General features: G+C 40.9%; 1 protein-coding gene across 2 annotated transcripts in view; it reads right to left on the bottom strand.

The window, feature by feature from the left end:
• PLCB4 (phospholipase C beta 4) overlaps positions 1–20,667 on the bottom strand; it is a 1,076,851-nt gene that overhangs the window by 211,576 nt on the left and 844,608 nt on the right. For both annotated transcript variants that reach the window (XM_078649526.1, XM_078649527.1), the window contains 2 exons: positions 8,223–8,318; positions 462–562 (listed from right to left, as the gene is read on the bottom strand). In XM_078649526.1, coding sequence (XP_078505652.1) covers positions 462–562; positions 8,223–8,318 — 197 coding nt within the window. The remainder of the gene's footprint in view (positions 1–461; positions 563–8,222; positions 8,319–20,667) is intronic.

The following is a 20,667-nucleotide window of genomic DNA, read 5'->3' as shown; positions in this document are numbered from 1 at the left end:
TCTCGATAGCTTCACAAGTTATCCTAGTGAGCCATAAGAATCTTTATGGGATAAGAAGACATTTTCTCCAAAGTTGTATTCTTCACACCAAATGGGAAGTTAGCTTCTTTCATCGGGGAATGGAAGTATAGTATTTAGGGTCCAATTAGAACTTGTGTGAACTCTGGTAAAGGACTTTGAACACTGGAGAAGCGTGGCTTAGCTCGTCATGAGCACTTAAGGTGTTAAACACACTTCAGCTCTGTGAGAGTGCTTCTTATAATTTTAGTGATGAATATTACTTATGAATGAAATCACATTGCCCACTAGTTGTATTGATCCCAGTTCATGCTACATCGACATTGCTAAGTTGAAGCTGAACATGCTTTACTAGAAATGTGAATATTTATAGTATATAAATTCCCTCTCCTATCGGTGTTCATCAAATAACAGACGAGAGGCAGTTACTTGACCATCCATACCTTTTTAACACTGTTTGCAGCAGCTTCCTTTTGACTTAGATCATCTGTTGAAAGTTCTGCTCCAAACTTGTATTCTGGGTGCGCCTCTTCCTCCAGGTCGGCTAATATCCCAAAGAAAGTCAAAATGAGTTTTCTTAAATTGGAATACATTTATTTTTCAGGAACCATCAACGCATATAGGTCCACACTTACGCCTATGATTGCTTAAAGATAATCAGGGAGCGAATAGTTGGTGGTGTACACACTACAAATATAATTCCCATTAGGGCCCTGTGTTTAACTACGTCAAGTTACTAACCACGGTAACATTTGCATTGGTAGTCTTTGAGACCCTTCCTCAGGTTTCAGGGGACTCATAGCATGAAGTCCAAATGCATTCACAGACCCAGCACTCTCAGCCCCTGGCTTTTATTGCACATCACTGTCTTCCTAATCACAGTCCTCATTCCAGAAAAACATCTGTTCTCCATTTCAGGAATACAACGTGCAACATGGGGCCTCTGAGTAGGATAACCACCTCACTCATTATGGACATTATTTCCTGTCGAGGAATGTAATGCGCTGGTGCATTCTGTGTGTCATAATCTTGCTTATCTTCCATTCAACTACTTAGACTAACACACTTGAAACCAATGATTTGTAAAGGAAAAATTCAACACTGGAGAGAGTATCAATAATGACCTGGAGTGAGGGCGTCACATTATCTCTGAGGGTTATAAGTTCTAGCAAATCTAACTGTGAAGCAAATGCTAACCAACCACAAATGCATACACAGAGGCACTGGGCCTAATTCACAAATGTTTTTATCTGGCACATTTTAATCCTGAAAATTCATCAGATCTAAGGACCACATTCGTAAAGATCTTTCTGTTAGCAGTTATCTCACTTCCGTGTTATGGGCGACAAACACATAACGACAAGCTTAATCATGAAAAAAATCTTTATGAATGAGATCCACAAGTAGATATATCTTACTCTTGTAAAATTAACGTTTTTCTTAGTGTTATGACACATATTGTAATGCACTGAGAAACATTTATATTGGAGTCACAATTGTGAAATGACTTTCTTAGTGATGCCTCAGAGAGAAACACATTCCCAAACTTTGTTCGGTTTCACTTTGAGGATGTGTAAAGCATTTAATCTATTGCTATCCATGCTCTAAGAAGATTGGGGCATCTATCTGATGTTCTTCTTCTACTAAAAAACGTTTCTCCAGCAGTTGGAAATTTGTAGGAAATGTGATGCTATTCACTTGCATTTCATATGTTTACACATAGTTATTGCCCTCAACTTCTGTGTTCCAGACATCCCTCGTCGCCCCTCCTCTCCTCTCAGCTTCTATCCTCGAACCAACACTCAGACCTGGTTGTGCATCTGGACCAGTTATCTCCCCAACTTCACCTTCTTTTGCATGAACTCCATCAACTGAAAGCCCTATCACTTGACCATCTACCCCTGCTCAGTTCTCTTATTTCCTTAGGAAAGCTGCCCACAATTCAAACTAGCTAGCGCACCAACTGACCTTGATCAGCACTCCTTGCACCTTATCTCTAAAACCCTACCCCTCAATAATGCCCCCTCCCGCCCTAGAATAATGAAGGTCGATCTTGCGGCCAGTGATATTGAGGATCTACTACTTTCTTACTCTATCACTCTATAGACTGACAAGATTCTGACGGACCAAATTCAAGCCATTCATGTCAACCCACACAGGAAACCCTCTAACAACCATAGAGTCATAAATAGTGGAAGCCTCAAGCAAGTGTACATCACTCAGACCCCTACACCACACACGCCTGTATGGCTGAAATGAGCAATACTCAACTGCAGATCAGCCAGTAAAAATGCCTCGGATATCTTTGACCTCATCCAAAACAATGAGCTAGATATCATCATCCTCATGGAAACATGGCTAAATCCCTTTGCCAGCCCTATCTTAGACCTCTTAGTGCCTCCTAGTCATGACATAATCTGTCGAGACATATCTAAGAATCAGGGCAGTGGACTAGCTTGTATAAACCGGAAAACATTATCTGTTTCCCTCATAGCGACTGCCACCTCATCCGCAGTTGAATAACTATGCCTCAACATCTCTAGTAATCACCTCCCGTTGTGCAAACTTCGTAATTTATACCACCCTCCTGGTGATAACCTCCTCTTAATTGAACAACTGATGGAAATCATCTCCTTTAAAGACGACCCCTCAGTGTACCAAATCTACATCTGTAATTTCAACCTTCACTGGTCTAACCCTAAGGACCAAACGTTAATCTTCCTAAATTCATTCTTATCAGATCTGGAACTTACCTAATTCTGTGCCCGTCCAACTCACAACAAAGGATACGTTCTGGACCTCATCATCTCAAAAGGTAATATCATAACACTGGAAGACATTAGAACTTGTGATTGGTCTTCGCAAGATGACATGTCTTCTATGCATGATCTCACTGACTTCTATTACTCCACTATCTCTGGTATCATGGATTCCATAGCACCTCTACAACAATAAACTGTCTCCTTCAAATTCTCCAAACCCTGGTTCAACAACAACCTAAACTCTGAACGCCACAACCTAAGGGCAACTAAACATTTCCAAACCTTCCTTGGATCACCTAAAAGTCCTTACATCAGTAGGGAGCTCCTATAATAAAAATATCAAAACTGCTAAGGCCGATTTCTTCAGATCCCAACTTATTCAATCCTCAAATCGCCCCAAGAAACTTTCTGAAATTGTCAAACATCAATCCGCGAAAGCACCCAAACACCTTGAATCAGGAGACGACTCTCCTTCATCTGGCTGCTTCCTTTATGGAGAAAACTAAACTCATCAGTATTGACCTTGAATCTAAGAAGACCCTTCTTCCATCATATGAGATCATGGATCCTCCTGCTCTCTTGGAGAGGCTAAAGCCACTTAGTATTAGCACCAAGAACAAGGCCACTTGGTAGTCTTTCACTCCTCTCAGTGAAAAAGACATCCTCAAAACCCTGCTTAGTTATCAACCCTGCTAATCACTTCAGTGACCCATTGCCACTGACTGTCTTCAAAAAAATCAATGATGTCTTCATCCCCCTTTGGACAAAGATTGTCAAAGCTTCTTTATCAAAAGGCAAGATCCCCAAATGTCTAAAAGCAGCTCAAGTATCACCCATTCTAAAAAAAACAGACAGAACTGATCTCTACAACTTTTGCCCTATTTCCAACATCCCACTCTGGCTAAGCTCCTAGAAAAATGTGTGTAATCACAACTTTGCACACGCATTGAGGATTGCAAACTCTCGGATCATCATCAAGCTGGTTTTCGGAGCAGTCACAGCACTGAATTAACGCTCAATCACATTATGGATGACATTTTAAAAATGCTTGACCAAAACGAATCCTGCCCCTTACCCTCCTTGAACTTTCTTCCGCATTCGACACAGTTAATCACAACAACTTCTTAGCAATTCTGGAACACAGGATGGGCCTTTCCGGTCTGGTATTGCCATGGTTCTCGTCCTTCCTTCACAATAGATCCCAAAGAGTCAAGGTGAATCAATCCCTATCCCAGCCTTCTACAGTCTTCATGGGGGTCCCTCAAGGGTCTACTCTTTCTCCCATTCTCTTTAATATTTTCTTGGAACCTTTAGCGAATACACTAAACTCCGTGAATATTCTTTTTCATATGTATGCGGGTGACCAACAAATTTACCTGAAAATGACCTCCTCTGAAGACTTCACTTCACTCAACTCTACCCTGACGAATAAGCAAAATTGGCTAACTGAGAACTACCTCCTGCTCAATACTACCAAAACAGAATTCCTTCTTATATCTCCTCCTAATCACTCCCCCAAGATAAACCTCTGAATGAAACACCTCACTGCCTTCAACTGCACCCCACTCATCACTGATTCTGCTAAATCTCTCGGAATCACCCTTGATATACACTTGAACATGAAGAACATATTAGTAAGATGTGCAAGGGTGCTAACTACCAAAGGAGGATTTTTAGAAATCTAAACCCATTCCTTCCACAAGAGGACTTCAAGCAGGTAGTTCAAGCGCTTGTCCTGTGGAGGCTAGATTATGGTAGCGCGAAGCTCTGTGGCCTCCCCAAATATACTGTGGTCCCACTCAGGGCTTCCTTGAATGCCGCTGCCAGATTGATTACTAGTACAAAGAGAAATACTCACATCTCCCCAGAACTCAGATCTCTAAACTGGTTACCCTACGAAGCAAGAATACAGCTAAAGATTGCCTGCTTGATGCACAAAGCCCTCCATTTCAAAATCCCTGTTTACCTGGCTAAAAAGCTAGAACTGTCTGGAGGGGGTAGCCCACCAAGAAGTGCAAATTCTCTCCTATTGAAACCCCAGACCTATTGCAAAAAGAGAATGAGGTTCAGAGCCTTCTCTGGTTTGGCACCGAACATCTGGAACTCTCTCCCACCGGAGGTCCGCAGAATCCCATCTACGACTGCCTTCAAACATGAAGTAAAAATAATCCTATTGAACAAGTTCTTGCCTTAAATGGTCAGGGCTCATCTGCTTTCTCAATGACCCTCTGACTACATTCTTTTTGGTCTATCAACTGTAAAGCTAAGGGTTGTCTGTTATACCCTATTAAGTAATATTTGTTTTCATCTTGGTATTTTATGGTATTAGCAAAATATGTTTATTCTCTGTTACCCCTTTTGCCAGATTCCGTGTACTGTTTTTCCCTTCCAAAATGTGAAGTGCTCTGATACCCTTTTGGGGTCATGTTCGTGACATACACAAATGTATAAATAAATAAATGCAATTAAATATATTAATGTTTTCTTAAGACATGTTACACAGCAGAGCAAGCTGCTGTGCAACATGGCTAAAAAAAAAAGGCGCAATGACTTCGCCAGCATTGACTGCATCACAGCACTTTTTTCTGTTAATCCATGTTGGGCAACAGCCCGTGCTGCTTTGCAATATGTGTAAAGACAGCATGGGATGAATCAACACAAGGGAGGTGCAAGGGAGGGCGCTTCATCCGCAGACTGCGGAAGGAGAGCGGTGGTGCGAAAGAAACAACAGAGAGCGGCAGGAGGCCTGGAGGGTTCCAAAAGAAACAACGGACAGTAGGAGTAGAGCAGTGGGTGGAAAAGAAACAGTGGACAGCAGGAGGAGGCCAGAAGTTGGAAAGAAACTATGGACAGTTGGAGGAGGACGATGTTAAATATTGGACGAATTTGTTAGCATTGGCTGAAAGCCATTTTGTATTTCTGGCAGCCATTTTGTTTGTCATGTGCTGCCACGTGCTCACCATGTGCTCTGTGCTCCCTCAGTATTGACTGCTCTTGTAATCTGCCTAGAAACAAACTATATTCAGCATCTTCCACCTTCGCACATGCTCAGTTGAGCTTGTAGCTGTCCTTGCAACTGTTTCTAGTCTGTAAATGTCAGGATGTGTTTGCCAAAAACAGTCACTGTTAGCTCCTCCCACTTTGTTGAGCAAGCAGATCTTGCATGTCCATATTAGTCATTTTGCATGCTTACATGAGCCAGGACTGCCCCTTGGTTTTATGCTGACTATGTAACCCTAAGCATATATAAGGCCCCAGTTTTCTGTACTCCTTGTACTGCCTCATTCATTTGCTAAGGCTTCTGTGTGACGTAGTCTCCCTCATCTGAGGTTTAATAAATATGTATTTTACATTACAGCTTCTGTGCCAATTTCTTCTTTGTTGGTTTAAAAGGACCAAGTATCAGTAGGACCCCTAAGAAGGTTTCTTGATTTCTTTAACGGGGAGTTGGAAAGAAACAACAAGTAGCAGGAGGAGGGTGGGAAAATTACAGGGGACAGTGGGAGGAGGGTGGGGAAAAGGAACAAGAGAGAGCAAGTAAAAACAGCGCAGGAGGGCAGGTGTAAGGCAAGGAGACTGCAGACACATACACTCAATAAGAGTGCATGTAAAAAAGGTTTTTTAAGTAGCTGCAGAAGCCTGCACCCAGTCAAAGGCACTGGCTTCAGACAGGAAACTGTACTTGGTCCATGCTCCACAGCAGGGACAAACACAAAGCCTCAGGAGGAACCTGGAGGCAAGAAGGAGGCGCTGACTAATAAGAAGCAAGGAAACAAGACTGACATTGATACCAACCAATGGTAAGTAATGGTAACGAATGAGCAGGCTCTAAGCCTATTTTAAGCTTTTTTGTTAACAATAGATTTCACTGACAGGCACACTGTTGAGAAGAAAACTAATCACTCCCAGATTCCTCATCATCTCTACTGGGGCCAAATGTCAGAGGACCATAATGATAAGTATCAGTCTTGTCTCTCATCTTTTTGAGAAATTTCAGGACATCCAACCCAGGCAGTCACAAGTTGAGCAAAGAAATTGGTTGAACATTGGTTAGATTTAGAATCTAAAAAAGATGCCTGCATAAGCTAGAGTGGTAAAGCCAAAAGAAGGAAATAAACCCGAGAGTTGTTTAATAAAGATTTTAAAATAGATTGCGAACAAGGCAGAACCGTACAGCCAACCCACAAGCAAGAGAGGTGCTATCAGAATATATGTGTGGCAGTAGATCTTGAAAAATCTTTGGATTAACCATTAACTTTGGGTTACAAAGAAGATTGCTACTTGCCATAAAGAGCTTCAATGCTTCGTAAGGGGTAGTAAGTGATATAGAAATGGAATTACAATAGAATACAATTCTCCTTTAGATTGTTCACTACAGTTCACTCATTGTCCCTTTCATACACATATTTATTACAAATAACTTTGTTATCTGTTGTGTCAGATCAAATAGATTTAGGGTCGGATTTAAATCTCGGCGGACAGGTTACTCCGACGGTGACGGCTATCCTCTCTACCAAAATATAAATCCCATAGGATATAATGAGATTTATATATCAGCGTATGGGATATCCATCACTGTCGTGAGGGAGTAACCCATCCGCTGAGATCTAAATCAGGTACTTACTTTGTATAGGCAGCTTCTACTGGCCCCTCGTAGGATAAATACAATTTACTCGGGGCATGACAGGATTTGCACAACATATTCCAAACCATACCAGCCTTACCGAATGCAGAAATATTGGCTACCTTATAACAATTCATACAAGTGATACCATTTTACTTTCTGTGTTGTGAACCATTCCTCCATTTTGTATCTCAAAGTACAGTGTATTTTAAAGTATTTGTTTACTTAATAGCAACATACTGCTTGTTTGAAAGCAATGTATGGGTGGCACGCAGCCGCGGCCGGTAGTGGGAGTACCGGCCGGGCGGTGACGTGGGGTGGGGGATTTGCAGGGTGGGGGGTAGTAATGTATGGATTACGGACCTTAACAGGTAAGTAAACATATAAATATATAAAACAAATTTCGTTGCGCGCACTGCATCGCATTTGGTGATGCAGTGCGCAGAACGAAATTCGTTTTATTTATTTATATGTTTACTTACCTGTTAAGGTCCGTAATACATACATTACTACCCCTCACCCTGCCCCTCCCCTTCCCTAGGTCACCGCCCGGCCGGTACTCCCACTACCGGCCGCGGCTGGTGGCACGCAGCAGTAGCTGAGAAACTCAAAATAGAGGAATGAGAGACTGACAATAACAACGTCACTGAGAACATTGAGGATAACTATATTTACATGTGGGAGGGGTATGCATGGAAGGAGGAGTCAGAAGGAATACATTTGGCAAGGTAGCCGTAGTCAGTCATTCTGGTTATAGTGCTGGAAGGCTCTCGGATGTCTAGTGATACTGGAGAAGGTGAAATACATTTTAAACTTACCATTTTCTATTTCCTCTTCTATGTCATCCTCCAAGATATTTACTGGAGCAGCAGTTTCTCCGGCTTCCATCATCTGCTTCAGGGCATCAAGCTGCTCTGTTCAAATAATATCATAAACATGAGTGGGTCTTTCAAAGCCATAGATGTTTTAAAACATGGACATATGGTAAAGGTAGAAATTTAAGCAAAAATTCATCACACATTTTTAAGTATTCTCTGTAATATAAGACTCGATTTATTACAACCTTTGGTCTGATTCCTATTTATCCTGTTCAAATTCATACGGCATTCTCATACTTTGTTTTCTGCAAGTGCCTTTTGGGGAATATTACACAGATCACAATGGTGTTGTAAAATATTGCGAGGGAGCTGGTATAATACGGCACTGTCATTTGCACTAACTGAGATTTGTACATTATTACATTTGCCACAACAGACTGGTGCAAAATTGCACTTCTGCGCTAATCATTCAGTGCAAATACCATGTTTACACTGGTCGTTGGCGCAAATGATGGTTCAAATGTGCATCAGTACAAGTGCAAAATAGCTAGGCACTGAAACAACCAATGCAATCTTGCTTTTTGAATTAGATGTACTGTGCCATTTTCATGGTTGCCAACATATATTTAGAACCACTAGCAGAAGGCCAACCGTGCCTTCCCACAGATGCATCTGTAACATATATATTTTGAATCATCGAATTATAATATTGCACCACAATGGATACACTCATGTATGAACACTCTGCATTGTGCCCCAACCTTTTTCAAGTGGTGATTATAAATCTGTAGGTGTTCAGGGTATTTCAATAATATGATAGTTGTTTGTCAATTGCCCTTGTCCATATGAATAGTTAGTTTGTAGATGTTTACAGTCAGACAATAGACCTGTCAGTGGGTGATGACTACAAAATATTCTGTGTGATTATACCTTCATAGATCAAAATAGAATGTGTCCTTATCCAATTCAATAGAGTCAGTAATGAGTCACTCCCCTACGAGAGTGTTAAATAAACTAATAGTGATAAAGTTGGATCAACATATTGGCTGTATTAATATGACTGGATTTTAGCAGCCAAGAGTAGTATTCCTACATGAAGTGCCTTGCATGGTAATAAACCACAAAGCCAAAGCCTGAATGGTGTTTACATTCTACCCGTGGCTAGTGACCCGACAGTAGTAGAAGGTAGTCTAATGCAAACACAAGCACTATGAGTGAACCAAAGAAAAAAAGTTTAATTGCATACATTGGAGTGGCCTAGGGCCAATAATAGCTGGTGTAAGCCTTATACTGCAACATTCTGCTGTTTGTTTTCAACCTTAAGTGAATGGATTGTTCTAATAGTCGTATAAAAAACGTATTGCAATGTCCCCACGTTGGAGAATGACCAAAAGATTGGGTACCTACAAGGTAGGCTGCCCACTAAGCAAATTCATTTATTGGACACAACCACTAGAGCTCACACGCAGTGTTGCAAATGAGTAAGTTCTCACAACATCAAACTATTGTATCAATCATGGACATATTAGCATATCAGTGTATTAATGATTTCATGTGACAAGAAGCACTATAATTCAAAATTTAGTATTTATAAAATAAACATAAGTTTATTACACATTTGTCTTGAATTTTTAAAAACAGATATATTGTACACAACAAATACTACAAATACATAATAATTATACACAAAATTTTTTAAAGATGTTCAAAGGAACACAGCTCGACGCGGCGTTTCGGTTTAAAAAACCTTCATCAGGACAGTTTCTTCAGTTTTTGTGATCGAAGTCACAGTTATTCAGTAACCGGCTTTTGTGGTGACAAAGCCTAGATGTGTCCTGGTTTGGGTCCACATATGAAGATAATGACGTCCCATATATTCGGGATATGATAAAAAACCTTTCACTCAGATGTGAGTTTTGATCAATTTCACTGTATCGGAGGGGCCACCAGAGGATTTGTGCACTATTGGATGAATATGCACGATGGCAATTCTTGCGTAATCGCTACAGCCGCTTGATAAATGTGCTTCATAGGCTGTTTTTGTGATAGTCGCGATTTCTATTACATCTGGATAAAAAGAGCTGGCCTCCCTGCTCCTCCGTCTACAGCGTTCGGGATTCTGATAGTTCCAGTAGAAGGCACTAATAGTCGTATAGCCTTTCCGTCTCAGGGTGCCCCGGTTGTTAAAGGCCAACTCCCCTGATATAGGCCCTAGTTAGCAGCTCAACTATAACTCAGGTTTAGTGCCTTTAACAACTGGTATAGGCCTCAGCACTGGACTGCAAGGCTATAATATTTACAGCCAGAGAATACGATTCAAGCACATAGACTTTCGGCATTGAGAATGTGACTATCTCAATTATTAAATAGTATATGGATGTGTAAAATTCACAAAAGTGAGAAGGTTATCCACATCTAGTAGGTGCTTTTTATTTGCACAATTTGGAAATTGCGTTATTGTTTGACGGGGTGAAAACCTACTCTAGCAGCCATCACAATCTCTGTCAGGGTAAAACACAAGCAAAGCTCAAATTAACCTATGTTTAACCCTCCAGTAGCTTGGCATAAAAGCAGTCAGACTTAACATAGAGGCAATGCGTAAAGTATTTATGCAGCACTTCAAACAGTAATAGAGTGAATGACACACTAGCAACCTGGAAAATATAGTAAAAAGAAAAATTATTTGAGACTAAAACAACCAAAATTCAATCAGTAGAACCAGAGATATGCAATTTCAGAGTTTTCAGTAAAAGAGTTGCTAGAAGAACAAAACACCAGCTGTGGGTATTTGCTCACGCCGGACTGGTACAAAGTCACTGTCACAAGTTCAGGCCGACCGTGATGGAGCACGGACTCGATACAGGATCTGAGTTAGGTCCAGTGAACAAAAGTACCTTAAATCCTGGTTGCGAAGCATTGTTAGATCCCGCATCAAGGATGTGCAGTGCAATGGCGGTTCTGAAGATCTATGAAGCTCAGATGCAAGGTTTTGGGTCATTGTTGAAGATGCCGTTGTGGAGGAGCTTGCAAAGCAAAGTCCTGTGTTGGAGATGTATCACGCACCGGCAAATCCAAGGAAGCCACTGCAATGCGGTGCCATAATCAAGGATGCAATTGACAAGATGCCCGCAATGCGAAGGTCTCTGTCAAGGATGCATCAAGCAGTATTGGTTCCGAGGAGACTGTGAGCTGCAATGCGAGATCCATCATTAGGGAAGCATCTCACTGCAGCAGATCCAATGCAGCTGCGAGGAGATGCATTGCGCTGTGTCAGTTCTGCTTCACAGGACCAAAGGTGGGCTGGCAGAGCACCTTCACCCCACTTCCAGGGATCAATGACTGGACAGAGCCCAGGTGCTGGGTTAAAGGTAGTTAAAGCATTTTCTCTCCCTTGAGGCTCTAATCGGCAAACCAGCCAAACAGCTCCTGGAGTCACTCTGGTGGTCTTGGGTTCAAGATGCAGGTCCAGTCCTTTCACTAAGGCTGCACAGCAAAAGGGCAGCAGTTTTCTTGCAGGGCAGCACATCAATCTTTCTGAGTGATCCACAGGTCCAGAGTTGTACTGACTTGTTAGGTCTGAGGATCCAATATTTATACCTGGTGCCAACTTTGAAATAGGAGAAGGTACTGAAAGTTTCAACCCCAGAGGCATTTGGAATTCCCTGCCTACCTGCCCTGGCCCCAGCTTGTCTAGGATCACGAAAGACTAGTGTCAAACCCTTTGTGAATGTGCTCAGACAGAGCAAGTGTGGTAGGTGGCAGCATTGCACAAAGACCAACTGCCAGCTACACCATGTCATGTGACCAAGAATACAGGCTGCAGATACCAAATGGTTGGGACAAGAACATGTCAGCTTTCTAAATGTGGCCTTTTCAGAATTGCCAATTAAAATCTGTCTTTACCATTAAAAGGGCTTTAAAGTACAATTCTTTAGACACCAAGCTCAACAAAAGTTCCAGTTTCCAATGGAAAGTTATCACGTATTAAGTTGTATCCTTTGGGAGAAGTAGGCCTCGCAGTAGTGAAAAGCGAAGTTAGGAGTTTTTCATTACTAGGACATGCAAAACTGAAAGGTACATGGGCAACTTTTTAACTACACTGCACCCTGTGCTCTGGGGTGTTTAGGACCTCCCCTACAGATGGTCTCAATGTAATAAAAAACGGAGGTTTGGGTCTGGCAAGAGGTTTATCTTGCCAGGGTGAAAAGGTAGTTTAAAAATGCCCACACAATCTAAAATAGCAGGCCTGCACCATGTTTAAAGGGTAACTTAAGCGGGTGGCACAATAAGTGAGTGCATGCTGCAGGCCCTCAAGTTGCATTTAATTTACAGGCCCTGGGTATATGCAATATCACTTTACTAGGGACTCACCAGTAAATTAAATGTGCCAATTGGAGGTAAGCCAATTTCACCATGTTTAGAGGAGAGAGAGCACATGAACTTTAGTACTGGTTAGCAGTGGTAAAGTGGACAGTCCTAAGGCCAACAAAAACGAGATCAGCGAAAAATGGAAGAGTAAAGCAAAACGTTCGGGGGATGTCCACCTTAAGGCTGACAGGTCCAACACACACCATGGTCAAAACTGAACAATCGCAAATAGAACTGAAATTGAGAACCCCAACTAGAGGCTATTAGTGCATGTGTTTGCATGTGTGTATTATCAGGTCATGTCATTGTCAGGGGTGTGTAAGGGATTGCAAATGGTATAGGAAATCTGCGTAAAGAAACCATGTGCACTAGTCTTTCATTAAAAAGTGGCTGTGTGGAGCGTGTATGCGTAGATTACAATGGCCAGTTCAATAGCTTTGCATTGTTTACATTTTTTACCATGTGCTTGACTGAACTGATGATGACATAAAAAAATGCCCCGATTGTAAATGATAAAGCTATTGATACCATTAGCACCTATGTAGCTGTGTGTATTCTATGTACATATTAGGATGACCCTAGATCTCGCATTTTTCAGAAACTTATATGTGAATCTTGGATTTAGTAGAAAACCTGCATGAAATTGTTCATTTTCCTGAAAGGAGGGTATTCATCTTCTGAAAAGAGATGGGGGCTAATGTTATTAAATGATTTTGAGCCCTGGATTGTCAAATATGTTATGCCATGCTTAAGTACCTTAAAGAGACTTTGTTTGATAAGATGAGTCAATGATGAGCATACACTGCTGACTGATTCCGAAAGAAATTGGGATACTTTCTAAGAAATTGGGATACAATGTAAAGATGTCTTGTCTGGCTTAATGTAAGCCCATTTTTCTAAGTGTAGACACTTTCTATCTGCCTAATGCTTTTTCTTTAAATGTCTGCAATGAGATTTTGTTAATAAACAAGTGTAGATTACATTGCTGTAGTCCTATTAGGTCATGACAAGAGCACGTTTTTATTGTATTAATTAGCTAGTTTCAGGTGCAAAAAGTACACAATTTGTATTACACCTTCTAGCATATTCTTTTCCTTGCCCATAGACCTTTGTGGTAACACTTCTTTGTGGATCTGATCATAAGTGTTTGTCTTCTATACCAGTGTGATGCCAACTGGTCTAGTGCAAACAATATTTTGTCGTAGTGAGTAAGGAGTCTTGATTGGAGTATTATGACTTGGGATTCATCAAAACTATTACTGAAAGTGTACACTTGCCTAAACATAGTACTCAAACACCTGAACCTTTAGTGACAAGAACAAATATAATACAGTTCACAAATAGCTAAAATCTGCAGTTTCGCATATAGTCTACTGAAAGTAGAATGTCGAAATGTTATGTTTATTGATCAAATTCTTTGTTAATTGCAAACTCATACTTCATCTCAAGAAATTGTTTTGCCTGAAAAGAATATTTGAAGTTATTTTATGAAAAGAGATAATTAGGTAAATTCAGGCCATGAAATGCATTTGGATCTGTTAGGTCAGCATGCCTTATTGCAAGAATACCGTACATTTTGTTTGGGTTAAGTCGATACACAAAAATTTTGCAGAGGAGTGGGAGGGCCTTGCAACTGTTCCTACACCATACTTTAGACACAATCGCAGAAGTAAAGAGGGTGTCAGGAGGTGCACGGACTATGAGTTGCACAGCTCTACCAGTGCACCCCTTAATTATGGTGCTTCTTGAAAAGGAGAAAGGGGTTGAAGGGACTCCTGAGACATCCCCTTGCAGGAGTGTCTACTCACTCTCTGCATACAATCGCTATGCATAGTTTACAGAGCAGGGCATAGTACTGGCCATCTTTCTATGCAAGAGAGATTTACTTGGTACACCAGACTTCTCCGCTCCTCTAGCGCAAATCTAGTAATGACTACCAGATTCAAGAAATCTTGGACGGGAGGCAGGGCTTTTGGCACAGTAGCATCACGCCTTTGGAATGAGCTACCTCAAAGCATCAGACAAGTCAGCTCTTTGCCTTGCTTCAGAAAGTGCCTGAAGACTTGGCTATTTCCCAGAAATGAGAGTAATACCTTCCACTAACAATCAGGCCCGTCTATGTTGAGTCCATCTGTTCAGGTTACAGCGCCAGGATTCCCGTAGGGTGACAGTCTGCGCTATAAAAGAACGAAAATACGATACAATACAATACAATACAATGGATGTATGACGTTACAACGCATACTTTTACAACGCCTACCATTACAACGAATTTTTTACAACGCAAAAACTTTTACAACGCATACCATTACAACGCAAGATTTTACAACGCAAGTACCTTTACAACGCATACCATTACAACGTAAATATTGGTAAGTATATAATATTTTTTTTAATATAAATTATTTTAAATTATTAAAATATAATTAAATTTTATTTAATTTTATTTAATTAATTTAATTTAAATATAATTTAAATATAATTTTAATTTATTTTTACAAATTAACCCTGTACCCCAAAAACCCAAAACTGACCCTGAACCCTAAAAATATTTTTTTTAATTTAAATTACTTTAAATTATTAAAATATAATTAATTTATATTTAATTACATTTAATTAATTTAATTTAAATATAATTTTATTTTATTTTTACAAATTAACCCTGTACCCCAAAAACCCCAAACTGTCCCTGAACCCTAAAAATACCCCTTTACCCAAAAACCCCAAACTGTCCCTGAACCCTAAAAATACCCCTTTACCCAAAAACCCAAAACTGTCCCTGAACCCTAAAAATACCCCTTTACCCAAAAACCCAAAACTGTCCCTGAACCCTAAAAATACCCCTTTACCCAAAAACTGAAAACTGACCCTGAACCCTAAAAATACCCCTTTACCCAAAAACTGAAAACTGACCCTGAACCCTAAAAATACCCCTTTACTCAAAAACTGAAAACTGACCCTGAACCCTAAAAATACCCCTTTACCCAAAAACTGAAAACTGACCCTGAACCCTAAAAATACCCCTTTACCCAAAAACTGAAAACTGACCCTGAACCCTAAAAATACCCCTTTACCCAAAAACTGAAAACTGACCCTGAACCCTAAAAATACCCCTTTACCCAAAAACTGAAAACTGACCCTGAACCCTAAAAATACCCCTTTACCCAAAAACTGAAAACTGACCCTGAACCCTAAAAATACCCCTTTACCCAAAAACTGAAAACTGACCCTGAACCCTAAAAATACCCCTTTACCCAAAAACCCAAACATATAATATTTTAAAAATAATTATATACTTACCAATACTTACGTTGTAATGGTATGCGTTGTAAAGGTACTTGCGTTGTAAAATCCTGCGTTGTAATGGTATGCGTTGTAAAAGTTTTTGCGTTGTAATAAATTCGTTGTAATGGTAGTTCGTTGTAAAAGTTGCGTTGTAAAGGTTGTTTCCCCAATACAATACCTCCAGGCAGATCTCTGCTTCCCTTTTAAAATGCAGGCCCGGGTTGATGCCTGCTCAGGTGCCAACTGTCAACTTACCAGTGCAGGCAGAAGTTTGCAACTGTCCTGTAAACAGTGTATTCATTGTTATAGGGTACAATGACCCAGTCTACGCTTGGTACCTTAAGTTAAAAGTGCCCCGCAGTACAGACCAGGACAATGCGCCCTATTGGTAATATGAGCCACAAGACTACAGAACAACTTCAAACTTAGTGAGAAGATTAACTACAATCAAGAGCATAGTGTATGACAAGAATCAATATGTGGGAGAGCCTTTCTGCCTATCGCAAAGGAAGATTAACTTTAAAACACCTTATCCAGGGTAACTCTCCACGCAATGCAGAGCATGCAGGAAACAAAAAGTACAACACAAAAATGTAAATATAAAAATAATACATTATATTGACAAGAGGAATTCTCAAAATTGGAATAATAACTTGACAAGATAGTCCTAAAATAGCAAAGAAATAATAATACCCCATGGAAGATAGCAATGGTTTTCGCCATCCATAATGGCCCTGGAAGTATGGTTGTATCATAAAGGTTTATTTGGTGGCCTTACTCAAGTCTATGTTAGTGTAAAAGTGATAAAGAGGGTGGACAGAAGTCCTTAACCGAGCAACGCCCCAGGCTGATCCAGAGCAAGAGGGTATGCAGACTGAATGCAGCAAGGCTTGTGCCTCCTGTTAAAACTGCCTTCACTTTAAAACATAATTAGGGAGCAACGTTTTCACCTGCGCTTCTTATTTGTTTGTTATGTGGTCCTGAAAAAGGCACTAAGACCTGGGCATGAAATCAATCAATCAGTGCTTATTAAGCTAGTCACCTCACCCAATGTGCTGGGTAGGTGGGGGGGGTAAATGGGGAGGGGGGGTGCGATCCCTCTGGAGGTAGGATCATTCGAAAAGCCAGTTCTTGAGGTTGTTCTTGAATTGGGTCAGCAACACAGATTGCCTGAGGTGGAGGAGCAGGATGTTCCAGGTCTTGGCGGTGAGGTAGGAGAAGGATCTTGCTCTGGTTCTGGTCGTGTGGCTCCTGGGGACGGAGGAAAGGGTGAGCTGGGCAGAATGGAGTTCTCTGAAGGGCACATGGAATGCGAGGGGGTGGTTCAGGTATGCTGGCCCTGTTCCCATGATGCACTGGGCCAGGGACAGACTAATTTGCATATAGCCAGGTTCTGAGCTGGGATGGGGCAGTGAGCTAAATAACGGTGATGGATCAAGCCCTGATCTTTGGACTGGGTAAGAGTGGTCTGCTTAATTCAGACACTCTGTTCATCACCACCCCCTTTTCTGCTTCGTCGTGGAGCGCTTTATGCCTCTAGTACTTGTCTGGCTAAATACTCAAAGTATATATGAAAATGTTGCAGAGCCTTGTGGGTCGTCTTTCCCTGGATGAAAGCAAACGTGCTAATGGTCAGGCTACTCCTAATTGCACAAAAGAAAACTAGACAAGAGTTGTTCTTCCTCCAACAATGGTTGGTGCCTGACTGGTGCTCCTTTTCCTTTTCAGCCCCTACACAAGAGCTTTGAGGAGTGCTGCGGCAGGGCACACCACAAAACTCTTGGCCTAAACTGGAAATCCTTCGCAACATCATGACAAGTGGGTCTGTGGTATCCCAGCTGCTTAGCTCAACTTCCAGAGACTATATATATTCAGATAGATAGTGAGAGAGCTAAAAGGATGGAATTAAGGCCTTATATCATTCTTAAATATGTTGATTTATCTATCTATCTATCTATTCACTGAAAAAAAATTTCGAGTGATGCTGTAGTTGGGTGAAAATGTCAGTGAAAACATAACAACCACTGAAATTCACCAGTTAAAGTTAATAGTATAACTCGTGCTAACACTATGCACAGTGTTATCATCAGTAACAACCACATCCCTAAGTGTTGGGGGCTACAAGGCTAGGCCCATTGGCCCCTTCACCCCTCCAGCTACCCTGCCTGCACCCATCTTAGGAGCCGGCAATCACCGGATGCATTCTTTTGCTCGCACTCTGCTAACAGTAATGGTTCTTTTTTGCTTCCGCTAGGAGGGAGCAATCCTGTCTTCCCTTCTACTGCCTGGTGGGAGCCACTCTGCAGCAAGAACCAACAGTGTTCTAGAGGATGGGGTCCCGACATGGGGCTGATTAGGATGACAAACGGATCGCCACCGCCATGCAGGCGGTGGCGATCTGCCCGACATCCGTGACAGTCCGCCACCTATTTCCTCCCCCGCCATATTACAATGGCGGGGGGGCCGCGGCGGACGGAAACACCGTCCGCCAATCAATGTGCCGACACTCTGCACCCTGGCCCACTGGCATTTTAATTGTAACGGACCAGAGCTCGCCCTTTTTCATTTTTTTTTACAGTAGTAGAGTTAAAAACATATACATTTCCCAGGGGTCGGGGGCTCTGTGACCCCCAAACAAGGTCTAGAGGGTTAGATTATCTCTACCCTGCTCTCCTATATGTTTTTTTATGTTTTTTTGTATCAGGACACATGTCCGAGCCGCAAAGTCTTAAAATGGCATCATTGGTGATGTGAGGCAGCCACTCAGATCTTATCTTTTGATCTGCTGGTCCTATTTTTACATATAATTTCTAAAAATCTACTGAAAGGAATTACACCAGATCACAAAAAGCATGCTTTCTGTGGAAGGGTCTACTTTCTGCCAAATTTGCTGGAATTCCGTTCAGAAGTTGCAAGTGGAAACGTGTTTTGAGAAGGTTCCATGTTTAAATATCGATAACAAAACTATAGTTTACAAAAATATAGATGTAAAAATATCGATTACAAAAATATCGACTCCCTATACTCAAACAGGTAAGTACAATAATATCGACTCAAAAATATAGATGTAAAAAATATAGATGTAAAAAATATCGACTTTAAAAAATATTACAACTTAAATTAAATAATTAAATAATATAAATATTATTAACAAAATAAATTAAATTACATTTATATTTTAACTATTTATAACAAATAAACTTAATTTAATCAATATAAACATAATAAATGTGTACATATACATATATTTTATTAAATACATTTCATTATCTTTATTTAATTTATAAACTTTAATAATTATATACAAATAAAATAAACACATATATAAAACATTTTGAATAAAATAAAATATTCTATATTTAATTAACACATTAAAGTATTAAAAAATAATAATACATACATTTAATAACAAAATAAAAACATTAGTAGTTAAAACATTTGATAGCGAAGGGGTAAAAATTACTATTCCCACTCCTGAGAGTGCAACAGTAGGGAAAGCGCTGGATAGCACAGGGGTAAAAATTACTATTCCCACTCCAGAGGGTGCAACAGTAGGGAAAGCGTTGGATAGCGTAGGGGTAAAAATTACTATTCCCACTCCAAAGGGTGCAACAGTAGGGAAAGCGTTGGATAGCGTAGGGGTAAAAATTACTATTCCCACTCCAGAGAGTGCAACAGTAGGGAAAGCGTTGGATAGCGTAGGGGTAAAAATTACTATTCCCACTCCAGAGGGTGCAACAGTAGGGAAAGCGTTGGATAGCGTAGGGGTAAAAATTACTATTCCAACTCCAGAGAGTGCGACAGAAGGGAAAGCGTTGGATAGCGTAGGGGTAAAAATTACTATTCCCAATCCAGAGAGTGCAACAGTAGGGAAAGTGCTGGGTAGCGTAGGGGTAAAAATTACTATTCCCACTCCAGAGGGTGCAACAGTAGGGAAAGCGTTGGATAGCGTAGGGGTAAAAATTACTATTTCCACTCCAGAGGGTGAAACAGTAGGGAAAGCGTTGGATAGCGTAGGGGTAAAAATTACTATTCCCACTCCAGAGAGTGCAACAGTAGGGAAAGCGTTGGATAGCGTAGGGGTAAAAATTACTATTCCCACTCCAGAGAGTGCAACAGTAGGGAAAGCGTTGGATAGCGTAGGGGTTAAAATTACTATTCCCACTCCAGAGGGTGCAACAGTAGGGAAAGCGTTGGATAGCGTAGGGGTAAAATTTACTATTCCCACTCCAAAGGGTGCAACAGTAGGGAAAGCGTTGGATAGCGTAGGGGTAAAAATTACTATTCCCACTCCAGAGAGTGCAACAGTAGGGAAAACATTGGATAGCGTACGGGTAAAAATTACTATTCCAACTCCAGAGAGTGCAACAGTAGGGAAAGCGTTGGATAGCTTAGGGGTAAAAATTACTATTCCCACTCCAAAGGGTGCAACAGTAGGGAAAGCGTTGGATAGCGTAGGGGTAAAAATTTCTTTTCCCACTCCAGAGGGTGCAACAGTAGGGAAAGCGTTGGATGGCGTAGGGGTAAAAATGACTATTCCCACTCCAGAGAGTGCAACAGAAGGGAAAGCGTTGGATAGCGTAGGGGTTAAAATTACTATTCCCACTAAAGAGGGTGCAACAGTAGGGAAAGCGTTGGATAGCGTAGGGGTAAAAATTACTATTCCCACTCCAGAGAGTGCAACAGTAGGGAAAGCGTTGGATAGCGTAGGGGTGAAAATGACTATTCCCACTCCAGTGAGTGCAATAGCAGGGAAAGCGCTGGAACCCAAAACAATAAAAAAAAAAACTAT

The sequence above is a fragment of the Lissotriton helveticus genome, chromosome 6 (assembly GCF_964261635.1).
Source record: "Lissotriton helveticus chromosome 6, aLisHel1.1, whole genome shotgun sequence".
Lineage (NCBI taxonomy): Eukaryota > Metazoa > Chordata > Amphibia > Caudata > Salamandridae > Lissotriton > Lissotriton helveticus.
The sequence above is the reverse complement of the archived record's forward strand: the minus strand, read 5'-3'. Positions and strand labels throughout refer to the sequence as shown.